Source organism: Melospiza georgiana, chromosome Z, assembly GCF_028018845.1.
Source record: "Melospiza georgiana isolate bMelGeo1 chromosome Z, bMelGeo1.pri, whole genome shotgun sequence".
In the NCBI taxonomy this organism is placed as follows: domain Eukaryota; kingdom Metazoa; phylum Chordata; class Aves; order Passeriformes; family Passerellidae; genus Melospiza; species Melospiza georgiana.
In genome coordinates, this window is record NC_080465.1 from 57,025,415 (window position 1) to 57,050,976 (window position 25,562).

General features: G+C 39.2%; 1 protein-coding gene across 2 annotated transcripts in view; it reads right to left on the reverse strand.

Moving 5' to 3' along the window:
• Nucleotides 1-25,562, reverse strand: part of CAMK4 (calcium/calmodulin dependent protein kinase IV) — a 144,659-nt gene that overhangs the window by 67,122 nt on the left and 51,975 nt on the right. For both annotated transcript variants that reach the window (XM_058043370.1, XM_058043369.1), the window contains exon 2: nucleotides 13,778-13,856. In XM_058043370.1, coding sequence (XP_057899353.1) covers nucleotides 13,778-13,856 — 79 coding nt within the window. The remainder of the gene's footprint in view (nucleotides 1-13,777; nucleotides 13,857-25,562) is intronic.

Genomic DNA, 25,562 nt, shown 5'->3' on the forward strand with positions numbered 1-25,562 from the left:
ATTCCTCAGACTGAACATTATTCCTTGCATGGGAATAATGCTGGTTACATCAATGTGCCTGTATTCTTCCTGTCAGTGATTAAATGTCTGGTAGCTGTTGCCTGCAAATAACTGGGTTTCTGGAAGCTTTAAGAGACTAATCTATCTTCATGGAATAGGACTGTTAATCTGTTAAGAGCAAATTGTTCCATCAAAGAAGCAACTCTACTGTTTCTGAAGAGAAGCACAGTACATTTGCAGGGAAGCCATCAGATGGATACAGAAAATTCATGTGGCTGTATAAACTTATGGCTGGAAGCACAGTAAATAAACCCTGGCAGACCAGATTAACAGGCCCTGCATCTTAAAATACATGGTTTCAGTAGTAAAGGTGACCAGATGCAGGTAACATTCCCCAAAGACACAGGATCCACAGTGAACAGATTGTTACTCACCCACATTAACTTGGTGGTATCACCACCGAGTGAATGGATGAGTTCAGAATCACTTACAGCTTGTACAACACTGGTCATTTGCAACAACATATTTTATGTTGTATATTTATTTATGTTTATATTTATTTATGAGAGCACAAAACAAGTTATATGTTCATTAGAATAAGCCTCATTATAGGCTGTGGTCTAACTATATGACTAATTTGGTTGCTATCTCTTTCCCTGTCTCGTTAACACACAGATTTCTGCAAATATGTTAGATAATTGTTGAGCAGTTTATGCAAACAAATTTAAGCTTATTAGGTATTCATGAATTGCTCACTTCAGCGATTCACTATTTATAGTGTGTTACTGCCATTGTTACTGTTCCCAAAGCTGGGTGGGGGAGGACACTTTTAAGATGCAAGAACAATGTGTAAAATCAAAGGTAACTTCTTCTGTTTTTGCCAAAATAGATGCATTTATGGCTCTATTTATAAATCTGTACTTGCCATCTTCTTGTATATTCTTGCTTTTCAGCTATGACTGTTACAAATCCAAAAATTTCCTCTCTCTCACTGAAAATTTATTATTCCAGCTTTTATCCTGGGTAAGGCATCCAGCATTAAACATCTTGGCTTCTCATTCACACCATTCCTCTGAATAAACAAAGTGCCGCATAAATATTAGAAATGGAGAGCTACTTGGTGATAGGATGTTTCCTGTCATTGATGTTTTATCTTAAAAACACTCCAAATTCTCAGGAGCCCTCAGCTGCATGATAAAGATCTGGAATAAATTATATCTGCTTGTATCATTAGCCAAATGCAATGCTTGCTGCTAGTTAAGAAATTTCACATGAATAATAAGCTGGTCCTTGTTACCCTTATTATCCATCCTTTTCTCAATTCAACCTCTATGAGTCCACTGCTCCCTAATGAAGGTCTGCTGCATCAAGGCTACCATTAATATAATAATCTCAATCACAGATATCAAATAATTCCATGTAATCAATGAAGCAGTTTTGTCTGGGCTGGAATTAATTTTCTTCACAGTAACCTTTAAGGGGCTACATGCTGCACCACTCCATTTATGGGCAGTTACACAGATGGAGGTAGGGAAGGCTTAGTTGGTGGCACTGAAGCTCAAATGTGGATGATTTATATTCAAAATATTTCAGGTGGGATAAAAGCATGACAATGTCAGGTGCAACTGAAGTCATGTACGTTTCCTCTTCTGAACCATCCTGGATCTCTCAGCCTGCTGCTCAAATGGCCCCTATACTAGGAGACTTGCAATGTCTGGATTCCAGTCCATTTTTCAGGCAGGTCAGCCCCAAACACTGATAACAAGGAGTCCTTGAACAATTTCTGTGTTGCTTGATAGTATCCAGAACATGCAATTCTATGCTTACAGGACTCATACACATGGACCACAAAAGTGCTTGTGATTATAGGTTTTATACCTTATAATCTGAATAACTAAATAAAACAGTGGAGGCTCAAAGGAAAACAGGGAAGGACTCTCATGCTGAAGATTTTCAGGGACTGAAAATGAGAAGTATTTTATATAATTGGAAGATGATACAGAGAAGCATGTAGAGATGGTGAGATGGATAAGAAAGACAGGCAGACGTGAAAACAAGCCTTTGCAACTAATTTAAAGAGCTTGCTTCTTAGATTAGGAACTGTGAGCTGAGATTCTCTTGTTAGCGCTATGTGTCAACAAATAACACTGTAATTTACAGGACTGCTTTTGTTCCTGCATCTCCCCAGTCCCAATGGAGGATGTCTCCGCTCCGTAAATGGCAGCATGTTACCTTGCCTCCTCTGCCAAGAACTATGAGTTGTGCTGGGACAAAAGGAAAAGTGACTGAGCAGGCTGGGAGCAGAAGGAATATGATGCAGTGACTTCCCTCCCCAACAGGTCACCTCAACCCATGAATTCAATGCACAAAGAGCCACAAGGTGCCATTCATATTTGATCCTGTGCTCCCTGATGCTTCATAAAATTTAAGAGTAAATGGAGGAGATGCTGAAAGGGGACAATTTTAAGCCATGTAAATCTGAACCAGAAGAGATTTTGAATTTCAGGAGACTTTATGTTTCCCTTTATGGCCAGTGAAGTCACATGCAGATATGGAAAATCACTATACCTGACCTAAAACCTGCCTCTGGTTCTACTGTGTGATTTGGATGCAATTTTGATATATGAAAAAAAAAAAAAAAAGGAAAAGAAAAAAAAACAAAAAGAAAACCAAACCTGGAATCCTTCAAGATTCCATAGGTGTGGAGATGAGAGGACAAATTTTACCTGTGAAATAAAGGATGCAGGAGGGGGTAGTTGTTGATTTGCTATGAACTGTGGTATCAACTGGCTGGATACAAATGCAGCTCTATCTCCTGTGGTCCTCATCCATAAAACACAGAAATGCTAATGTGTGTTCTCACCATGGTGGTGCAGCTGTAACACAAAAATGGCCCAAAAAGAATAACTGAAATTAGTTATAATGGTGAAGTGAATAATTTTCCTGGACTTTGGATTAACAGATTTATGGCTTCTTATTTCTGGTAATTAGGGCTTTCATCTTGAGGAATTATGACTTTTCTCACGAACTCTTGAAAACCATACCATGGAGTTATTTTGATTCGCATTTTCTTACATTTTTACATTCAACTCCTATGTTCTTTTGACTTTGCAGTTTCTTATCTTTTTACATTCAAATCCTGCATCTACTGTGTTTACTACTCAATTCAGAAACCTACAATTATTATCATGCTATTTCTTCTAGTAGTACTGTTCTTTTATCACTTTACAAAGACATGAAACCTATATGAGTGTTATGTATCTTGCAGACAAAAATTTAAATTTCTGCAGGTTGATATTTGTGAGAGTGCTGCTTAGAAGACCTCACAAGTTAGCACATCATGTAATAGTTGCAATTCTAACAAAAATATGAAATCAGGATTGTCTCCAACAAATTGTAAAAGAAAGAGACTTGGATATCACAGGACTCAAAAACAAAATAATCATCTTATTAATGCTATTTCTTGTTATTTATGGAAATGTTATTTATGGAAATTTCAGCTCTTTTCAACTGTATCTACTGAAGACATAGGTGGCGTTTGAAACATCTGCTTGTTAAATATATGCAAAGTGTAATGGAATAGCTTTTTGGAAATGTAGTAGTATTTGAAAACTGCACAAAATGAAGGGAGAAGAATATCAAAGGAAGTGGGATGGGTTTTTCACTTTTGTATGAAACCAAGTTATTACTTTTTATTTATTTATTCAGAGTTTGGGTTTGGCTGGTGTATTGTTTGTTGGATGGGCATGGGTCTTTTGGAGTTGTTTTGTTTGGGGCTTTTTCTTAAGAAAGCCCTTTTTCAGTGACTTGATTCGAGAGCAAGTTTAATTTAACAAAAACTTGTCACAAGCCTCACTCACACACACCAGTGCTGCAGCTGTCAGCTGTCACAACACTTGGCTTAGAAATTTGTATTGAACCTTAATTCTAGTCTTGAGAGATCCTCTGGTCAGGTGATGTGACCCAAGAAAATCAGACTAAGGTGTTGCCTTCCTGATTTCTCAAAGAAGCCTCTGTATCAGAGCCCTCAGATTGTCCTGCTTATACAGCCGTTGCGTTCATGTCCACCTTTGTTTTTTCATTCCTCCCTACATGCGGATCTTTTAAAAGACATAAATAAATGAAGACCACCTCAGCCAAAAGGCATATATTTTATCTGGAAAAAGGCCAGTTTGTCAAGTAAGAACATGCTGATTACAGAACCCTTGGTAAAATAAATCCTCTCTTCTATAGATCTCAATTAGATTTGCCTCTCTGAGAGGCTACAGAGAACTCAGCTTCAGAATAATAAGCACAGGATGACACATTTTAAGTCATAAAATGTTCATTATTTTTTGCAACACCTGAACTGCTAGCACTGGAGAAAGCACTATAATTTCTTATCTTCTGCCCTCTTCATATTTTACAATTTTCACAGTTTTCCCTTAATTCATTATTCTACAGCTTAGAATCTCTCTCCCCTCAAAGAATAGCTGTCACACACCTGTGATGATAGCATCACACCATACACATCTAAAAACAAAAACTTCCTAAAATGCAGAGAAGGAACACTTTCAGAGAGTCCCAGCACAAGCTTCACAGATTCACCACTTATACAGAAACCTGGCCTCCTCTGCTCAATCAAGGCACATCTCCAGAATTTTTTAACAGGCTGCAAACAATAAAAGGTTTCCAAAGAGGAGGGGTATAATCTCAGGATAGCTTAATATTTACCTCTGCATCACTGTTCAGAAATGCCATCCCTTTGTAGGATAGTGTGGCATTAAACACAGCCTTGCAGAGTAAGAGTTCCTGGTCCTACTCCCCATCTCACCTCTTCATATTTATGTGCACCCCAGGCACAGAGGTCGCCAGGCGTGGGTAAAGCCATGGAGAAGACAAATCACTGCAACAGGAAAGGAGCAAAATGTGCATGGATATGTTGGCGGAAGAATAGCTGTGGCTGAGAAAATTTCTCAGGGTTCCTATCAAGCAATTAAAAGCTAAAGATGTGTCATTTTTTGGGGGGTTTGGGTTTCTTGACCAAATTTGTCACCCAAAGGATATTATCACTCAGAACTACTTGTTCAACAGTGCAATGTATAGTGTAGGTTGAGCTTCCCTTAACAGCGTAACGAGTTAAGCTTTATATTTTTCTCTTTTTATTAGATGATCTTTGTATTTCTGAAAAATAAGCTGTGAAGATCAGAAATGACCATTTCTGAGTACCTACAAATTAGGTAAGGAAGAAAGAAATACAATACATACTGTTAATTCTCAAAATCTTAACCAAAGTTCTGACTTACTCAGGAATAACATAGATATTCAATCTAAATGGTCACAGAAAAAAATATTATTCTATTTTAAGTGACTTTTACACAATACCTGCACTACTACGTACTGCAGATTTTAAATAACTTTATGTACATGGGGAGGGTTTTACAATAGTAGAAAGGGATTTTTTTTCCTTTCCTAAAAATTGTCCCGACACACCCTTTCTTTTGTTTGTTTGTTTGTTTCTTTGCATGTACTAAAATACCTAACAATTTTATTTTTCAGGTAAATTTCCACCTTCACTGACACGTGCCTAATTTTGCAGCTTCTAGAGTAAAACTCTACTGGTAACTTAGTGCAGAAAATAAATGCTTTAGTTGTCTCTTATTTTGTAGAGAATTCAAGTGAACTTCTTTGTCCTACTTTAGACACTATGCATTTGATGTATTTCTACTCAAACCTCATTTCTTTTGGATTGTAGTGAAGCAGAAAATGGAAGCCAGACTCTCCTTACATGAGGGAAAGCTGAAAATAAGCAGTGGAAATTTAAAGTTTTACTGCCTTATTTCTTAATTCAAAGTAATTTTGACTCAGTATTTTTTTTGGTCTCCCAGTAAAAACATGAGAGTGAACTGCATATGTATATCCAGATGAGATGATGACAGGGATGAAGAAAAATGAGAAAGCCCGGAAAAATAACAGGTAGTACTGCAGGTGGAGTGGTGATTAAGTGGTAGTTAAGAAATTACTGTTTCCCTTTAATTACCAAGCAGTGGCCTGTGTGGTGTGCATGTGTATGTGTGTGTATGTGAATAAATTACCGAAGACAATGTGTGAGCTAGTTGACAAAAATAGTCTTTTTTATTGTGTACTGATGTACAATGGTGTGCAGTTGACTGTTTTCATGTAGAGTTACATGCGACACAATTCTTTCTCTTTTTTAGAAAAAATTGAAAAAAAGATCAGAATATTACACATTAATACAACGTGAGGAAAAAATGACCTTAAATGAGCATATGAATGTGAATATATACCACACATTTCTAACCTGAAGAAAATAGGATACTGCCTTAGCATGTCATAAAAATTTGTGTTTTATGTCAGGCTCTTGCTTTTTTGCCTGCTAAACTTTATCACTCATAACTATCTGTCCACTATGAGTACTGACAGTTACTGCACCAATGGAGGTGGATAGATTAAATATAGATATAGATAAATATAGATAGATATAGATATAGATAGCTATATAAATATAGATATATACACATAGATGTGTGTATGTGTGTGTGTGTGTATATATATACATCCATATATAAAGTTTATAGGGAAACAGGCATATGGAGGAAGGAGGCACTTAAAATATAAATCACATAGGACCACATGGCAATAAAAAGAAGGCTTAATTTTACACCTACAAACATACATAATTTTCTCCTGAAGTTAATATAAGAACAATTTACTAATTCTGGTTATGCCAATGTGATACACAAGTGTCTGCTCTCCTCTGCCCCTTCCACCCTGATGCTTGTCTTCTTAATCAGTTGGGAAGACTCAACCAAAAGCAGTGTTCCTTCGAGAGACAAAACTAAACATTTCCATAAGCCTCTTGATAACCACTTAATACCACAAATTCACTGCAACAGAAAATGAAAAACTCAGCCAACTATATTCCCTGTGGAGCTGGGAATACATAAGAGTTTTAAATCCATATCATATTAATACATAATCTTCTAGGGTGCGTATATAGATGTTTGTATATTTGTGCCTATAAAACATACATGCTTAGATATATATATATATATACATACATATATATATAGATATATATAGATATATATATATATATAGATATATATATATATATAGATATATATATATCACAGAATCACTTGGGATGAAAAGACTTCCAGGATGATCAAATCATGTCTTTGACCAATCGCCACTTTGTCAAAGAGACAGGACCACTGAGTGCCACATTGTCATTTCTTGAATACACCTCCAAGGATGGTGCTTCCACCATATTCCTGGGCAGCCCATTCCAATGTCTAATCACACTTCTGTGAAGAAATTCCTCCTAATGTCCAGCTGTAAGCTCCCCAGCTGCAGTTTGAGGCCATTTACTTTCATCCTGTCTCTTGTTACCTGGGAGAAGGGGATGACCCTCATTCCACTACAATCTCCATTCAAACAGTTTTAGAGAGCAAGGTCATCTGAGCCTCTTTTTCTCCAAGCTAAATACACTCACATTCCTCACCTACTCCTCAAAGGACTTAATCTCCTTCCCCAGCTCTGTTCCCTTATCTGGCACTTCAATGTCTCTCTTGCAGTGAGGGACCCAGAACTGGACAGTGGGTTTGAGATGCAGGCCCAGCAGTGCTAGCATAGGGGGACAGTCACTGCCCTGTCCTTGCTGCCCCGCTATTGCTCACCCCAGCCAGGTGCCCTTGGCCTTCTTGGCCACCTGGGCACAGCTGACTCAGGTTCAGCTCCTCTTGACCAGCTCCCCCAGGTCCTTTCCCACCAGGCAGATTTCCAGACACTTTTCCCCCGGCCCATAGAGCTGAAGGGGTTGTTGTAACCCAAGAGCAGGACCTGGGACTTGGTCTTATTGAGCCTCATACAAGTGGCCTTGGCCTATCAATCCAGCTTGTCCTGATCCCTCTGCAGAGCCTTCCTGCCCTCCAGCAGATCAACACTTTAATCTAACTTAGTCTTATCCATAACCTTATGGAAGGTGCAATTCACCCCCTCATCCAGATCATCAATGAAGATATTGCACAGAACTGGGCCCAGCACTCCAGCACTGATCCTGGGGCCACCAACAGTGACCAGAGGCCAGCCAGACCCAGCACCATTCAGCACCATTCTCTGGGCCTGGCAACCAAACAGTTCCTAGCCCAGCCAAGAGTGCTCCTGTCCGAGGCATGGGCTGCCAGATTTTCCAGGAGAGTGCTGTGGGAGACAGTGCCAAAGGCTTTGCTGAAGTCCAGGTAGACACATCCACATTCACACCCCCTTTCCTGCAGGCCACCTGCTCATGAAAGGAGATCAGGTTGGCCAGACAGGATGTGCCATTCCCAAACCCCTGCTGGCTGTGCCTGATCCCCTGCACTGTATTTGCTGTGTGATTGCATCCAAAAGGATCTTCTCCATCATCTTCCCTGGCACCACGGTCTGGCTCACAGGCCTGCACTTCCCTGCATCTATTTTCCTGCCCTACTTGTGGATGGACATCACATTCACCAACCTCCAAATCATCTGGGACCTTCCCAGTTAGATAGGATTGATGATCAGTGAGGCAGAGCACCTTGGCAAACTCCTTCTCTAGCTCCCTCAGCACCCTTGGATGAATCCCACCTGGTCCCATGGACTTGTGAGTGTCTCAGTGGCTCAGCAGGTCACTGCCTCCCTCCTGCTGGACTGCACAGGGTCTGTTCTGCTCTCTGTCCCTGTCTGCCAGCTGGGGCTGGTTCCCTGAGGATAATCAGGCCTTACTGTTGAGGTCTGAGGCAAAGAAGGCATCTGAGCCTTTTCCTCATTCTTGGTTCCAGTGTTTGTCTGTGCATCCAATCAAGGATGGAGATTTTCATTGGCCCCATTTTTGTTGTTGATGTATTTATAAAAACACTTTCTATTATCTTTCACAGCAGTGGCCAGATTGAGTTCCATTTGAGCTTTCACCTTTCTAATTTTTTCTTTACATCACCAGTGACATCACTGTACTCTTCCTGAGTTGCCTGTCCCTTCTTCCCAATGTATATATATATCTATATATACACATTGTGTATATATATTTATTTATTTATATATTTATATGTATACATGTGTGTGTGTCTACATGTACATGTGCAAACACTAATGCAATTGAGACTTTTTAGATGTGGCTTATAGACCATTATGATCTCCTTCAGAGATCATAATGGTCTATACCGAACCTTAACTCCAGATATCCAACCCCAATTATCCACAGGGGAAGTCTATTACCTTTGCATTTGCTCACTCTCCTTTCTGATCCACAGACCCAAAATATCTGCAGTATTCAAATAGTGTAACTCATTTGTACAGTTGTATTAATCCCAGCCCAACTCTTTCCAGAGTATGTATTGCTTGAAAACTGTTGCTCTGTTTCAGATCTGAGAAAAAAATTGATGGGCCTGAACATTTTTCTGAATTTGAATATCAACCAGTCTGCATAAAGAATGCTGCTTCATATATATTGATTTTGATAAAAGTGCTACAGAAGTATTATTTAAGCATCACAAACTGTGTGAGGGAGGAGGTACACACATAAAAAAGGAAATCAAAATGAAAATTTTCCAAAACAGTCTCTATACTTGTATGTCTCATTGACTGAGACAGACAGGGTCTAATATTTCATAATACTTATTTGTGCTTAGGGGATAGTACATATCAATTAGAACTGAGAAATATTAACCAGGCTTCATTCAAAGCATTGCTGAGAAGCAAATAAAATAAATATTATCTTATTTTTATGGATGAAAAAGTTGAAACCAAAAGAAATACTGGGCACCAGCCAGGACCAAGGCTACAGACAACCCAGCTCAAGAATCCTATTGTCCTTTCAGCAGAGCATGTTGCTTTATTGCAGTGGCAACTCCAAAATTACTTCAGCTGCAGTAGTTAGCACTTGATAGACCTACAATGTAGGCAGGCACTTGGTATCTTAGTTTAGAAACCATGCAGCAGAGTCCATCTGTTCTCATCACTATTTTTAAAGCAACTTGTCCAGACTCAGGTAGGAAATTTAAGGCGGAGGTGGATCTAATTTCTTGGAAGGCATTCACCTACCCAGATTCTTACCCCAGACTTCTTAGCTTCCTCAAAACACACCAAAACGGGGAAAAACAGATAAGAGACTTCATATAAAAAATATCACATATATATATTGCTTCCTTAGAGAACTTCATTCTTCCAATATGATCCATATGCTGTATGTTGTTTGCAGCAATGACCACTCCAGAATGACTGGTTGAAAATATCACATAATTTTTAAATCTTAGTTTAAGAGTAGTAAGAATAATTTTTGTAAAGTGTATCCTAAACATACTTCACTTTTCTGTAGCACTGAGTCATCAAGGGGTGGTAAAATGCATAGTAAAAAGCAAAATAATCTCATATTTGCAATTGCAAGTGTGAAAGTTCATCATGGTACTCTGCTCTTTTGATGACTTTTTCTGAAGTGCAATATGATCTGCTTTTGCTTCTTTCTTGCTTCATGAAATAGATTTCCCCCAAAAGAAAAGACATGGTTCATATCTTTACATTTACCACCTGTGTGGAATTTCAAAGACCTGCTAAACATAGCAAATGAGCAGGCAATACATTTCAGTTGTGCCCAGGAACTAAGCACAAAGGTTAGATGAGGAAATCACAGGTAATATTTTTGCCTGCTTATCATCTGACCCATAGATGTGGGGTTTTAAACTTTTTTTTGGTAGCTCTTAAGAACCATTACAAATTTTATTTCTTATATGTTATTGGAGAGTGTCTCTCCTGCTAATTCAAAAATCAACTTTTCTTTGGACCTCTTCAATCCTTCTGACAGTTGTCTTTTAGCAGCTCTAGAAGCTAAAGTTCTAACTTGCCTCTTAGTTTCCCAACTAATTTTTATTTTTAAGGATTTTAAACTACTCCTAAACTTGGGCTTGACAAAACTGAAATCAGCAGAAAATGGAAGCATTCTGCTCCAATAATTTTGAAGCAGTAAAAACCCATTTTTCTTCTTCCCTTTGAAATTGTAGAAAATTTGTACAAATAGTTAAGAAGTATTAAACCTCTCAACAGAAATATAATATTATGAACGCTTTCTTTTATTTTAGTCACACCGATAGGTTTGTATAAATGTTTTGTTCTGTTACTCTTTGATGGTTTAGCCCCTACAAAAAACCCCTAAACCACAGATGAAATCACCCACATCCCCCAGACCCCTCAAAAATTAGCGAATAGTCTACTACTGTTTTATTAAACAAGGTGGTAAAAAATGTATTAATGCAGAACATCCTAGGAACTCAAAACCCTGTACAAGCATGTATTCTCAGAACTGGATGATAGGTCTTGCCCAAAATTTTATTTGCTCTTAAATAAGAATGTATTATGCAAAATGAAAAATTACTCATTCTGTTTAAATGAAAAGAACACTGATAGCTATTTCATGTTTCTTGCAGTCTGTTCCTAGAGGACTACTTCAATCCTAAAGGATCCTATGTTCTTACCAAAGCTGTTCCCATGGGACAGAAAAGTAATCATTTCTAATCCTTTACTTCAAATTACAGCACTTCAGTGATCATCACTCAAAAATCTGGAGCTGCCCATCAGCCAGCAGCCTCCTAATCACACATCACTTGTCATCACTTCCAGAGCAATCTGGACCACCCTATCCCTGTCCCTCACCCTGTTTTTACAGACCTCTTCCTTAGAGAGTCAGTCTTGTTTGAAGCAGCAGACTAGTTCCATTCAGATAGTCTGTTTGAATGGAAAAACCAAGAGTATTTGCTCTTTTGTCATCTTCCCTTGTCTTCTAATTTCAACCAATGTGCTCTTCAGAGCTCCCTTATGTACATTTAGAAATGGAATTGAAGAAATGGGTCTCTACCAAAAAAACAATCACAGGCTCCTCTTCTTTTCCTCCCGTCCCTTTTCCTCTACTATTGAACTGCCATCCTTTTTTCTAATTGTTTTCAAAAAGGGAACAGGAAACAAGCTGATCAACATTTTAATACACGACTTGGCTCACACATGATTATTTTTTATACTGAGACACTCTGAGCAAAGATCAGACCTCCTGCTGTAAGAACATTCTAACACGGGTGGTTCAGTCCCTGTGATAATAATTACATCTCCAAATTGGTCAGACACAAGCAGTGGCACATCCTTAAAGCACTGTCTCCCATGTTCTCATTTACACAGAAAAGCTCATTTGTCTAAGAGGATTACTTGTTTTCATAGCAAAACATCCCAAAGTGCATCAATTACACTGGGAACAACTCAGCTCTGTGAACTACTTAACCATACGGCTAACACAACCAAGGCTGCATTAAGTGAAACATATATTATTGCTGATGTAAAAACAACTTTCATAACTATAGTTTTTTCCTTAGGTGCCATTAAAAAAAAAATCAAATCTGTGCTACAGCAAGTCTACCAAAGCCTAAACTGACTAGTTTCAGATGCAGAAAAATAGATCTAGCATAAATACATAAATATGACAATTGTAAACATGAATTAATTTCCATGAAAGCAAAAAAATCAAAAGGCAGAGAAATATTTTTAAGAAATGTAGTTCTTCCTATTGCATTTCAGAATGAGAAGTTTGGACAGTATACTCCTAAAACATTATGAGAATCTCTGGCATAATGAACAGATGAAAGCTCAAAAATTCTCTGCCCTTTCATAGGGCACAAGCTGCAGCAATGCACATGTTCTGCTTCTTCCAGTGTACCAGATGCAAATTCAAAAGCAGCACACACAACTGAATCCTTGTGCCAGTTTAAACCTTGGCTCGTGTTCAAAGACGACAAATTAATGCCAACATTTTACTCATGTGAAACCCACTCATTACATCTTGCACTGAGACCACCAGTGGAGCCACCATTTGGACATGGCTACGCCAACCCACCCATCCTTATGTTTCTACATGTGAATGTTCCTGAACATCATTGAATAATGAATGTTCTAAGGCTGGGGTAAACTGAATCAAAACCATTCATGAAAAGATACCATGTACATGCCTCACAGCTTGCCTGCTTTCTCTCAGACTTCTCTTTCCATCCTAGGAATATGAACTGCTCTACCCCATGCCCCACAGTGTCTTTCTGCATAAAGTCTCTCAGTCCATAGCTTGCCTTTCTTCTCTTAGTCTCTCTTCTTGCTTTCCACCATCTATTTTTCAGAACACACAAAAAGAGCTGTAGTATAAGTGTGACATATATGAAATTCTAAAAATAAATTGTAACCTCAACTGGTTCTCTAGCAATTTCATAGTGGTAAAAAAACCCACTACAATGTATTTAATTTTACTGAGGTTTGAGTTGGTGTTTTAAATCAGTTTCTGAAAAAAGATTAACTGTGTCATGGCATTTTTTGAGCAAAACAATGTATTATATCAAAGACAAAACACTGAATATTTAAATTTTTCAAGGTGTCCTTTTTTGTTTTTTTCATGAAAGAAAAAGACATTTTTTTTCTCAACATTTTTGCCAAGTCCAAATGTATACGGACAACACCAGCTGAAGGTACAAGCCAGATTTGTGGGGATAGGCATTCCCTCTACAGTACTGTTACTTCTAACAGCTGTTTTGGTGATGAGGAGCCAAAGCTCACTCATGGAAAATACGAGTTCAGCAGTTTATAATCCTAAATCTAGGACATTTTCCCCACATGAATAAACTGCACCAAAAAAACAACAAAAAAAAGGCCAAAAAAAAGGAAGGAAAAGAAAAAAAGTGCCCAGAGAAAATCCCAATCATATTCCAAAGCAAAGCAAAACAAAACAAAAATGACTTACTGTCTTCTTCAACATTTTGACGGCGTAAGGTTTCTGGGTCCCTTTCTGCCTGCATCTGTAGACAATGGATGTAGCCCCACTAAATTTAAAATAATAAAAAAAAAAAAAAAAAAGGAAGAATAGTTGGGTTGTACATACAACTCTTCGAAGCTGTCAATAAACAGAGTTGCCTACATTTTCTATTCCTCCCAGTTTGGGCAAAACTATCTCATTCTTCCCCACAGATGCAATAAACCCTCCCCCCCAAAATCCAAGAAGTGTCAAACCCCCTCTGTATTCAACCAGAGCACTTGCACTTCAGCAGTCACTCAGCCAACAGAAGTTGCAAGAATTTATCATCCTTCTTGGCCACACCTTTTCTGTCTAATGGCTATCCCTGGATGTTTCTTTGGATAACCAAGTCACCACATCTTGTCTTTGTTAAGGCAACACACCTGCAACAATAACTTATATTGAGGGGCCTGCTCACTAATCGCTGATGACAGCAATAGTGAAACAGAAAATTTTTGTGCTGCTCCTTGCCCACTGGACCAAAAGACCAAATTTGGCACCAAATGGAGGAGGCAGCATTTTAGGTTAATTCAGTGGAAACTGGTGGGACTTGTTCACAGCAAAAGTGGACTGAGCTTACATCTTCCCTTGGCCTTCAAGGTGTAACTATTTGAATGTGAGAAGTCTGAGCACTCATAAAATTATGGCTCTGCTGGATGGAAGGCACTTCTCTGAGTGCATAGTTGGGGCAGATGGTCTCCAGAGGGAGGGTCAACTTGCTGTGCTTTACTTGTTGCTGTCAAGGAAGGGCTCTGTACTCTGTGAATTACTTAAAGAAAAGTTGTAACCTCTGGTAAGCTCATACTGGTTACAAACCATCCAGATACCTTTGTATTCTTCCCAAAATAGATGCACTGAAGCACCATCACATGCGTACCAGATGCCAAATTCCACTGCAGATCCCTCTGAACCAGGAGAAACCCATCTCAGTGAGTCTACAGGAGACAACCATGACAGGAACAGCTTTTTTTTAAACAGCAGAATGGCACAGCCACGCTTGACCACAGGAATAAAGCTGTGGCACAAGGTTCATTATTATAGGTGCTGTACAAAACTGCCATGGGTGCCCTGATCTTCTCCCTCCTCAGCATGGGCCAGACAGGTGCCATACAAGGCTCTGAGTAGTAGGCACATCCCTATTTTCATAATTTCACAAGTGAGCACAAGAACTGGCAATTGATTGAGAAGATTTATTTCAGAAAGACCTCTTCATAAGGAAAGGTCACCTGTGGCAAGGGTTGTGCAGCTCAGTCATCTGAGGGCTTCTCTGCACCACATATAAATTAATCTTCACTTCATCTCAAATGCTAAAAGGATTTGTCTCTCTTCAAAGTATATTGATAAACGTGTGGGAGTACTGAGAGCTTCAGTGACTCCCAGAATCATTACATGAATTTAATTAGATCTCCTCTCCTTAGCCAAGTCTCCAAAGACACTATTTAGCAAGAAGAAAAAATATATCACATTAAAAAAAAAACCCTCACATCTTTTAAATGCAACAAAACTGTTAAAAGATAGAATTCTAAGAATGTGCTGTGATAAGGTTTATATCTCCAGTACTTCATTGCAAGATTGCAATGGGGAAGTCAGTGCATAAACTGCAAATCATTGATGTACCCTGCTTCACATACACAAGTGCAGTGCAAACATTAAACTCATTAGTTTACATATGTCCTTACAAAGTAGGGAGCAAACTTTCTAGAAATTATTATATTTGGGTGAGGGTAGAATTAGAGAAGCTATTTAGCAGCAGCTATTAATCCAAATAAATAGATGATAATTCCTGTACAAATCTCTTGATGCTCACTGCTGCTGTGGCAATGGAAGGCAGACCCTGTCTCTCAGTAAAGCTACTGTCAGTGTTTGCATCACCAGTTTGCAAAGTCTTCCATGTAAATAAGATCCTAGCCACTAGAACACCTCAGATTATTTAATTGTCTTAGTGATGAGATGGACATCTCCACCAAGAAGGGAAGATAACATCACTCCACCTTTTACAGTTCATTTGACTGTACCCAAACCTGGAAGACAGGAAGCATAATGCTTGAAAGAGATGTAAGACAGTCCAGAGAGATAATCCAGTTGAGCAGTTTGACATCAAGCTCATTAGCCAATATTCAAAACACAAACAAAGGTGCTACTTTGGAATTTAATCTCTATTGTACAGATTTCTGCATATCCCTGCAGTCCTAATTTGGTGTAAAATTGATGACAAGGCATGGCAAGACTTGGGAACACTTTGAAAGATTTTGCTTCTGATTTACATGGCTTTGCCCAGCTCTCACCAGCCAGGAGAGAAAACACCTAACATTAGCTAACAACCAGCTCTGCTCCTCTTCCAGGCAGAAACCAGTACAGGAAATCAGGAACAGGATGGCAACCTGCTCACGCCATGTCTGAGACTAAACAGCAGAGAGCTGATTCCTTGCTTCTTTGTTGGTAACAGGGTATCTTCACTCCTTCACAGTTTAAAAAAAAACCAACAAGGTAGTGAGGAGTGGGGAGGAGTGGTGCAAGCAGAAATCAGCCTATGGAACTAAATGTAAATGCACAAACAGAACTGCCTTATGTAAATCTAGGTGGTTTGCTTTGCTTCTTTCTTTGGCTTCCTGCTGGAGCTTTCTGCTGAATCAGCACATCCAGCTTTCCCAAGTGACTGTGTGACTTGGAAGGTCACCAACTGGAGCAATTCAAGCTTTCATCATCAAAGAGCAGTGGGAAGATACAGCTGCAAGATTCTCATGTGAAGCTGAAACATAGAGAGCTGCTAATTGTAACCTCTTGCCCCTACCCTAAGTTTTTTGCAACATCAAACCTTGACTGCCATCACCCCGCTTCTGAGAACCTCCTCTTGAATTTGCATCAACTGAAAACTTCATTGATACATTTTGTCAGACTGCACAAATATACCGAAACCAGGAATCCTTGTGGCAACACGCCACTTCCCTTGGAAATGGAATTCATGGCCAGACGGGCAGACCTGCACCTTCCCAATGTCCCATTCTCTGCAAGGGGTGTTTGCCTTGTCTGAATGATAAATGTAAATACTGCTATAGAAAGAGATCACCCATACCTCAATGGTTAAGGCACTTATTTGATAAGAAGCAGACAACAGCACTAGAGACTATTTAATCCAACCCCATTAACAGTTTAAACGGGAGTAACTGAGAGGGCTCTGAACTCAAACAGCTGATAATCACTTGCAGAGGTGCATTGCAGAGTATGACTGACAAGTGACCCACTACCAGTTCAGGCTAGAAACCAGAAATCATGTCTCCCATATTCCACAAGATTACTCAATGTACTGTGTTTGCCTATTTAGAATTGATTCAGTCAGCTTTTGCCTCTTTGCATTTAGTGAATACAGACAAATGTCTTTGCATACACATTTATATACAATACTTATTATATATATTTGTGTTTGTAAGTGTGCATTTATTTACTTCTAAGCAAAATTAGGCTTAAAGGAGCATCCAGCAGTGGGTTTTTTGCACCTTCGCCTGGAAACAGTCTGCCTGAATTCAAAACATAATTTATTTGAAATTGGCTGGAATAAGAAAAATAGGGGGAAAAAGAAGGGAAAAAAAGGAAAAAGAAAAAAAAGGAAAGGAAAAAAAGGCATATTCTTGTATTCTTGGAATGTGCAGTTGGCAAAGTTAGAGAACAGTAATTAGAACTGTTGAAAATATTGCCATTCTCCTTCACTCTCATATGTATTTCAGTCTGGAAATCTGCTTAATGATTCTGTTCAAGATTTACTTTTAAAAGCCCAGGTATAACTCTGATCATGCTAAAGAAGAAAAGCAACAACAAGAGATCATTTTATTGTGAAGATGCCAAATGCTTCACTACAAAAACGTGTTTATATATATATATATATATATATATATATATGTATTGAACTCAGAAAAAACCTGAAAATCATTTATACATCTTTACTGTTTGGTCATAATGCACAACAAAAACACTCACTTTTGTGATGCCACCTACAATGCCGACAATGACAACACATAAGAAAGCTCATTATGTCCTGTGCATGGAATGTATCACAGCTGAGGCACACACAGCCCAGTATGAGCACAGAAATAGTTTTCCTGAAGTACAATACTTCAGTGGCATGATAAATTCACTCACCAATTAGTCAACCAATGTAATTGTGTGCCACTAAATACATCAAAATAGACTCAAATTCAATAACTGACCTCTGCATGTGTGTTGTCCAAGACATGATTTTGAAAAGTGCTTTTAAAATATTTAAAATGTGCAAAACCTTCTGCCTCCTCCCCACCCACCTCTCAATATACAATTGGTTGAGCACTCTGGATTATTTTTATTACTATTCTCAGGTGTTACTGAGCTTTCAATGATTTCAGAAGAACACTGTTTTAAAGGTTGGGCAGCAGCACCACAGTGCCCTGCCTGTGCTAAGGACTCCAGACAGCAAGACTGAGAGAAAAGGCAGGGCCACACCTCAAATAGATGCAGTCAAAAATAGTGGTGTCAGCACAGATGGAAGGAAGGCAGGGATGCCCAGAAGGGGTGTTAAAGAGGTGGAAGTGATCAGCAGAATTTGCACATAAAGGAGAAAATGGAATTTGCAGGATCCTGCAGTGGAGCCTGGCAGAGAGAGAAAATACAAAACAAGAAAAGACAGAATTTGACCCAGTTTGGAAAAAGTATTTCTTCCCTGAAACCCACAAAAAGCTTCTGCCTCTGAAACAGGAAAGGCAACCAAAATGAAATGCAGCCATATGTTTACTTGGCCACAGGTAGGTAGTAAAAGTAAATTCCTCGAGCTGCAGCTTTTAAAATAAAATAACACTCATCGGCAGTAATTTCACTGGAAGAAGGAAATTAAATCTTTTCAAAAGTAGGTCAGCATTTCCACACCATGCCCACTCATCCCGGTTTTTATATTGCCTTTGAATCAACTCATTACAAATACAGTCCTGAATGTAATCTCCTGTAAATTTCATCTGGATTAAATTCCTTAAGTTCTGGATTGATTTTTTAAAAATAAATTAGTTTGTGCTTCATGTAGTCAAGCAATAATTACACAATCAAGTTTGTCCAATAAAAACACTTGAAAGAATGATCAGTCCCAAGAAAACTGTACCTGGTACAAAGCCATGGAAATCTGTGCTGCCAAAACTGCAGCAGGAGATCAAAGTCCATTATAGGTTTCCACAAAGAATACTGATTTCTTTGTACAGTTTACAGAAGTATAAAGTTAAAGCTCATTAATTTACGTTTTCTTAGATATACACTAAAAGAGCAAAATGGATTTATAGAAATGAAATTGCTATTCCTGGACTTCCAAATTAAACATCCTGTTGAAGTTAAAAGACTGGACAGAAAAAACAAAACTAAACAAAACAAAAATGCTCAAAACCAAACAAAAATAAAAAGAAAAGAAAAAATCTATTAACAGTGAGAGGAACTAAAATTAGTTTAAGAGTGCATATTCCATGGTATTACTAATATTGCCTTCACTTTAAAAAATACATTCATGTAAATTTGGAAATTCTCACAACTTGTATTTCATGGAGAAGTATCAAACTCTTTTTACAGTAAGCTAACAAACAATTCTTAAATTATTCAAATCTAATCTCAAAGCTTCTTCCAAATATCAATATCTACATAAACAGGGCTTGCAGGCAATTGCAAATCACTGCAGGCGTGCCTTTTCTCTCATTATTTCATGACTTGTAAACAGAATAGAAAATTTCACAAAACATATATCATTCAGGAGCAGCAAAAAGCCTTGGATTCCCACATACTATGAGGAATAAAACAAATCTTTAATGAAGGCAAGGTTAGTGGGAAAAATGTACATGGTTCTGAAAAGGAAATCTAACTCCAGAAATTGTGTTCCAGAGTTCTGGCTGGTTTGATTTTTAGAATGCTGAGTAGATTTTCTAATATTTGAGGTGAAAAGACTTTTCAGCAATTGATTAGACTGGCCTCCAAAGGCAATGCAATAGTCCAAAAAGATATTTTTTATATTCAGCCTTCACTGCACTCAGCACATAAAAGGAACCTTAGATAAGCACAACAAAGGACCTACACCATTAAAAAAAAAAAAAAAAACAAACTGTAATCAAACTAGTGCTTGCCAATATTCTTGAACCGGTAAATGCCACAGATAACAGTTTGTTGTAGAACTATAATTCTTTAGACATGGGGTAGGTTGGCTGCTGAAACACACTAATTAAAATGCAGCAGTTCAAGCCGCTCCTGCTGTGGTGGCTGGACCAGCAGCTGATAATTCCTGCTGGGACTGCAACAGCACATTTCTAACTTGCTTCCAAAGAAGCTCCTCCCTCAGGTACTGCAGGAAGTTTATAGAGGACCTCTATAAAGTTTTAAAAGGACTTCTATCCACAGAGAGGCTAAAAACATTGTTACACCTGGATGTAGTGTCTTTTTAAACTGCAGGAATTCAGTTAGGTGTCATGTTAGCTTCATCCACATTAATATTAGATAATTTCCCCCACATTAAATGCTAAAATTTTAAAATTTCAGTTTAGCTGGTAGGTAAATATTGATAACAAGAAAGAGACCCCCAGCACTGGATCTGACTTCACTGCCTTTCACTGAGTGGAAATAGCTGACCCAAACTTACAAGCAAGCATCATTATCTCAAGCATTAATTTGAAAAGCACAGAAGCAAAACTCAAACTACACTGAATTCCAGAGGTTACTGCTGTACTCTGTGTACATTGTTCCCTTGAGATAACCCACCTTTCTGAAATCTGGGTTCCTAAACAAAACTTCAGGTATGATTGCTGAAATGCAGATACAAGGTGAAGATTAGAGCACTTCCTACGGCACTGTGTAAGAAAAAATGTATAGAAAATACATTCACCATTTCTTCTTTTTCCTTTACTCCCTCTAATATGTTGGGTCAGACCACACATTGGAATAGCTGTATTTCTTAAACCACATGGGAGTTCTCTGTAGGAAACCCAAAGTTTTTCCTAGCAAGTCTGAAAAAGGTCACTTAAACTTGGCTGAAAGTGAACTTATAATAGTGGGGAGTTCACCTTTCAACATGAAGCCCAAGAGACCCAGAAACTGATCTTGAATATTTTCTATGGAAATTAGTTTTCCTTGAGAATGCTGGTTTTTTTTTTAGGGACTGGAGAGTTCTTAGCTACTCATGTCTAAGCAGTTCGGTGAAATGAGGAGAGCAAAGAAAAGAAGGTGGAAGAGTGGACCAAGGGAAGCAATGCATGCTTTTTTCCTCAGTACTGAACTTTGGACACAGTGAGGCAAATCTTCCAACACATGTGCTAACACTACGTGTGCAAGATGCAGCCCCAGATCCTTGGGCTGGCAGTCTCAAGGGTTTTCTCACAGTCACAGACAGATGCTGTGCACAGATATGATGTGACTGGCCTCCCCAAGTCCCACACAAAGCCTGCCAACTGAAATTATCCAGTGAACTCACCCCTCCTGGTAATACATGTGCCTTGTTTAAAACACCATTTCAACCCCTATCTCATAAGCAGCACTTTTCTCCTCTCCTCTTAAAAGATCCTAATGAAGAATAAACATTATTTATTTAAACTTTATTAAGAGTGCATGTGAGCAGAAAAGAGTGCTGAGCAGTAAAAACTCTGTAAAACCTTCTGTGTTACAAGCCTTCCTTCCTGGGCCATTGCAGAATTACCTGCCTGGTTTATTTTCCTGCTGACATATTCCTTCACCAGGAAGTATTTTGAACAGTCTGTAGTATGAGCAGGTGTCAACACCATTGATTACTGCTCTTCATGACAATCTCCAGATGCAGGAGGCAGACTGGACTTCACACTAAATGACAACATGTGGCAGCATGAACATCCTTGCATGTTGACTCTGGTTCCTCTGGTCAAGGGAAGGGAAGCAGTGAGGAGGTTATGGACTTCTAACAGCTTGCTCTGTACATAGGAAAGTCATCAATTGAAATCAGACAGGGAAAAATTAATGGTTGTTCATGTCTGCACATTTAAATCTAGCTTTGAACAAACTTTACAACCAGAAAGTTTAGGTCTAGGCATTTTATGGATTCTGAAAGCTCATGTGCCCATGTGTCTCCTTAATAGCCCTCTTTTTGGTAAGTTACAAAGTTTTCTCCTTGGAGGTTTGTGTCGTGCTGAATCATCAATTCCTATGCAATGTCTTCTCTGAAATAAATTGCTTTTGCCAAGAAGTTTATGTTCAGTGACAGCCCAGAATCCCTTAGCACAAGACAACAAAGAAAATTTTAATATATCACAGATTCAAAAGTTCTTGGGCTCTTTTTAGCTACTACATATGTTATCTTCTTTAAACCTCGTGGGACAGATATTTCAAATCATAAGCTATAAGACTGAAAGCCAGGCAATGCAAAATAATTTGGAGGAATGCATAATATTTGACAATGCTCCCTAAATTAACAAGTTCTATAACATTTTGCGTGTATTCTGATCATATTTAAATATATTCTCAAAAGAGAAACTGAAATAGCTAATTTTCCATAATAGAGAGGTCTTTTAATCTGCTGCTTGTCACAGTCAGAAAACCCAACTTGCCATTATCATAAAAATTACCTGCAGACTTAACACTTAGTTGTAATTTTACTGCATTAACAAAGCAACAGAAGAAAGATGAAGCTGCAGCAGAGAGACACTGTAATTACTTACAAAACAGAAAAAAATTCTTGAAGAAGTGAAGAAGGCACATACTCTGGTGCAGGTTTTGCCAGTGAGAGTTATTTACATCAGAGTGAAAGGGTTTGCAATCCTGCCAGGCCTGGCAGCCAAATGTCAGCTTACTGCAGGAACAGGGCAGGTTTCAAGTCACATCCTGTCTTCCACCAGCTCTTCCAGCTTCAGTTCTGGTGGGTGGGAAACACCTAAGCAGGTCTAGATCTTCCTTAAATGCTGGATTTATTCTACATGCACAGAGGAAAAATGCTGCATCAGTCCTCAGCTAATCCACAGAGGCCATGGAACCCTCCCTAGCAACCATCCTGGTGCCAGGCACAAAATGGACAGAAGCTGGGATCACCACACCTTCCTTGTCAGGGACACATGCACACCATGCAGGACTGCAGTGGGATGTGCTTGGCTGCCAGGTACCCTCCAGCCAAGTCTCTCCATCACTGCCAATTCATCAACAGGATTGGGGAGAAGCTGGTGGGGAGCTTTACAGAAAACATTTTGGGTGTAGATGAGGACAGAGAGATCCCTTACCAGTTTGTAACATGGGCATAACTGACTTGGCTTGGAGAAATTAATTTTAATTATTGACAATTATAAATAGAGTGGAAATTGGAAAGAAAAATCTTACATTAAGACATATTTTAACCATATTGTCTTCAGGCTTGGAAGGGAATGTTGTGCTTTTGTGGTGTAATTATTTATGTGGCTTTTACTTTACACTGGTGTGTACAGCCAAGTCTAAGAACTATCATCTTTAAGGGAGGTTACTAACCAAGAGACTGAGGATTTATATGCCTCCCACTCTCAGACGCTAGAAGGGCATTTGGTGGATGAAGAGGAATGGGAATGGGTCCCTGTGAGGGGTAAAAATGGAAAAATCTGCCCCCCTCCATCATCCAGCCAAGTACCACTACAGAACAGGTATGAGATATTGGATCCAGAGATACAACTAGATGGTTTAGGAGAGAATTGTCTACCTAGTGAACCTCCTAATTATGTTTCACCTGCAACACGAGTTATTACCTCTAGTACCAAGAAGAAAAGAAGGGTAATCGTCGTAGGTGATTCCCTCCTGAAAGGAACTGAGGGCCCCATATGTCGACCAGACCCATCCCACAGGGAAGTCTGTTGCCTCCCTGGGGCCCGGGTACAAAATATTACTGAGAGACTTCCTGGACTGATTCAGCCCTCTGATTATTATCCACTGCTGATAATTCAGGCTGGCAGTGATGAGATCAAGAAGAGGAGCATTAAGGTAATCAGGAAGGACTTCAGGGTACTGGGTCAGGTAATTGACAAGGCAGGAGCACAGGTAGTGATGTGCTCAGTCCCTTTGGTGGCGGAGGATAAAGATGGAAGAAATAGGAAAATCCGTATCATTAACAAGTGGCTTAAGGGTTGGTGTCATCGACATAATTTTGGATTTTATGACCATGGCGAAACTTTTACAGCATCTTCTTTGCTGGAATCAGATGGGGTACACCTCTCCGTTAAGGGCAAAAGGATTTTAGCTCATGAACTGGCAGACCTCATTGAGCGAGCTTTAAACTAAGCTCGAAGGGGGAATGGGAACCAGCTGAGCTAACTGGAAGCAGGCCCAAGAATTGTAAACGTAAGATAGGGGTGAACTCAGTTGCCCAGATGAAGTGCATGTATACAAATGCACGCAGTTTGGGCAATAAACAAGAAGAGCTGGAGGCCATGGTACAACTGCAAAGCTATGATGTAGTTGCCATCACGGAAACGTGGTGGGATGACTCATATAACTGGAGTACTACATTGGCTGGATACAGACTCTTCAGGAGAGATAGAAAAGGAAGAAGAGGAGGTGGCGTAGCTCTTTATGTTAAGCAAACCTTCGATGCCATTGAAATTGAAACAAAGGAAGAAGGTGTCGAATGTTTATGGATAAGAATTAAGGGGAAGGCCAACTATGCCGACATCACATTGGGAGTCTGTTATCGTCGACCTGATCAAGAAGAAGAAGTCGACGATCTATTCTATAAGCAGTTGTGCAACGTTTCAAGAGCATCAACCCTTGTTCTTGTTGGTGACTTTAATCTACCAGATATCTGCTGGGAATTTAACACAGCAGTAAAGAGGCAATCAAGAAAATTCTTAGAAACTATGGAAGATAACTTTTTGTTACAGCTGGTAGATGAACCCACCAGGGAAGGGACTACATTAGATTTGTTATTTACAAACAGGGATGGGCTGGTGGGGGATGTGATGGTTGGAGGTCGTTTAGGGCAGAGTGATCATGAAATAATAGAGTTTTCAATACTTGGCGATATTAGGAGGAGCACGAGTAAAACTCGTACACTGGACTTCCGGAGGGCGGACTTTGGCCTGTTTAAGAGATTAATTCAGAGTGTCCCTTGGGAAGCCGCCCTTAAAAATAAAGGAGTTCAGGAAGGGTGGGCTTACTTCAAGGCAGAGATCTTGAAGGCGCAGGAACAAACCATTCCTGTATCCCGAAAGATCAGTCAACGCGCCAAACGTCCAGCCTGGCTGGGTAAGGAGATCTTGGAAGAGCTTAGGAATAAAAAGAGGACGTATCAGAGTTGGAAAAAGGGTCAGGTCTCCAAGGATGTATTCAAGAGGGCTGCTAGAGTATGCAGGAAAAAAATTAGGGAGGCCAAAGCCCAGTTTGAACTCAGGATAGCGACCGCTGTTAAGGATAACAAAAAATGTTTTTATAAATATATTAATAGTAGGAAAAAAGGTAGGACCAGCCTTTGTTCCTTAATGGACACAGGTGGGAATTTAGTATTTACAGACGAGGAGAAGGCAGAAGTGTTTAATGCCTATTTTACCTCGGTTTTTAAAGAGAAGATGACTTGCCCTCAAGACTCCCGTCCGTCTGGACTGGTAGATGGTTTTAGGGAACAGAATGGTCCCCACAGTATCCAAGAAGAGGCAGTTATAGAACTATTGAAATGCTTGGACATTCACAAATCTATGGGACCAGACGGGATCCACCCCAGGGTGATGAGAGAGCTGGCAAATGAGATTGCAAAGTCACTCTCTATCATTTACCAACAGTC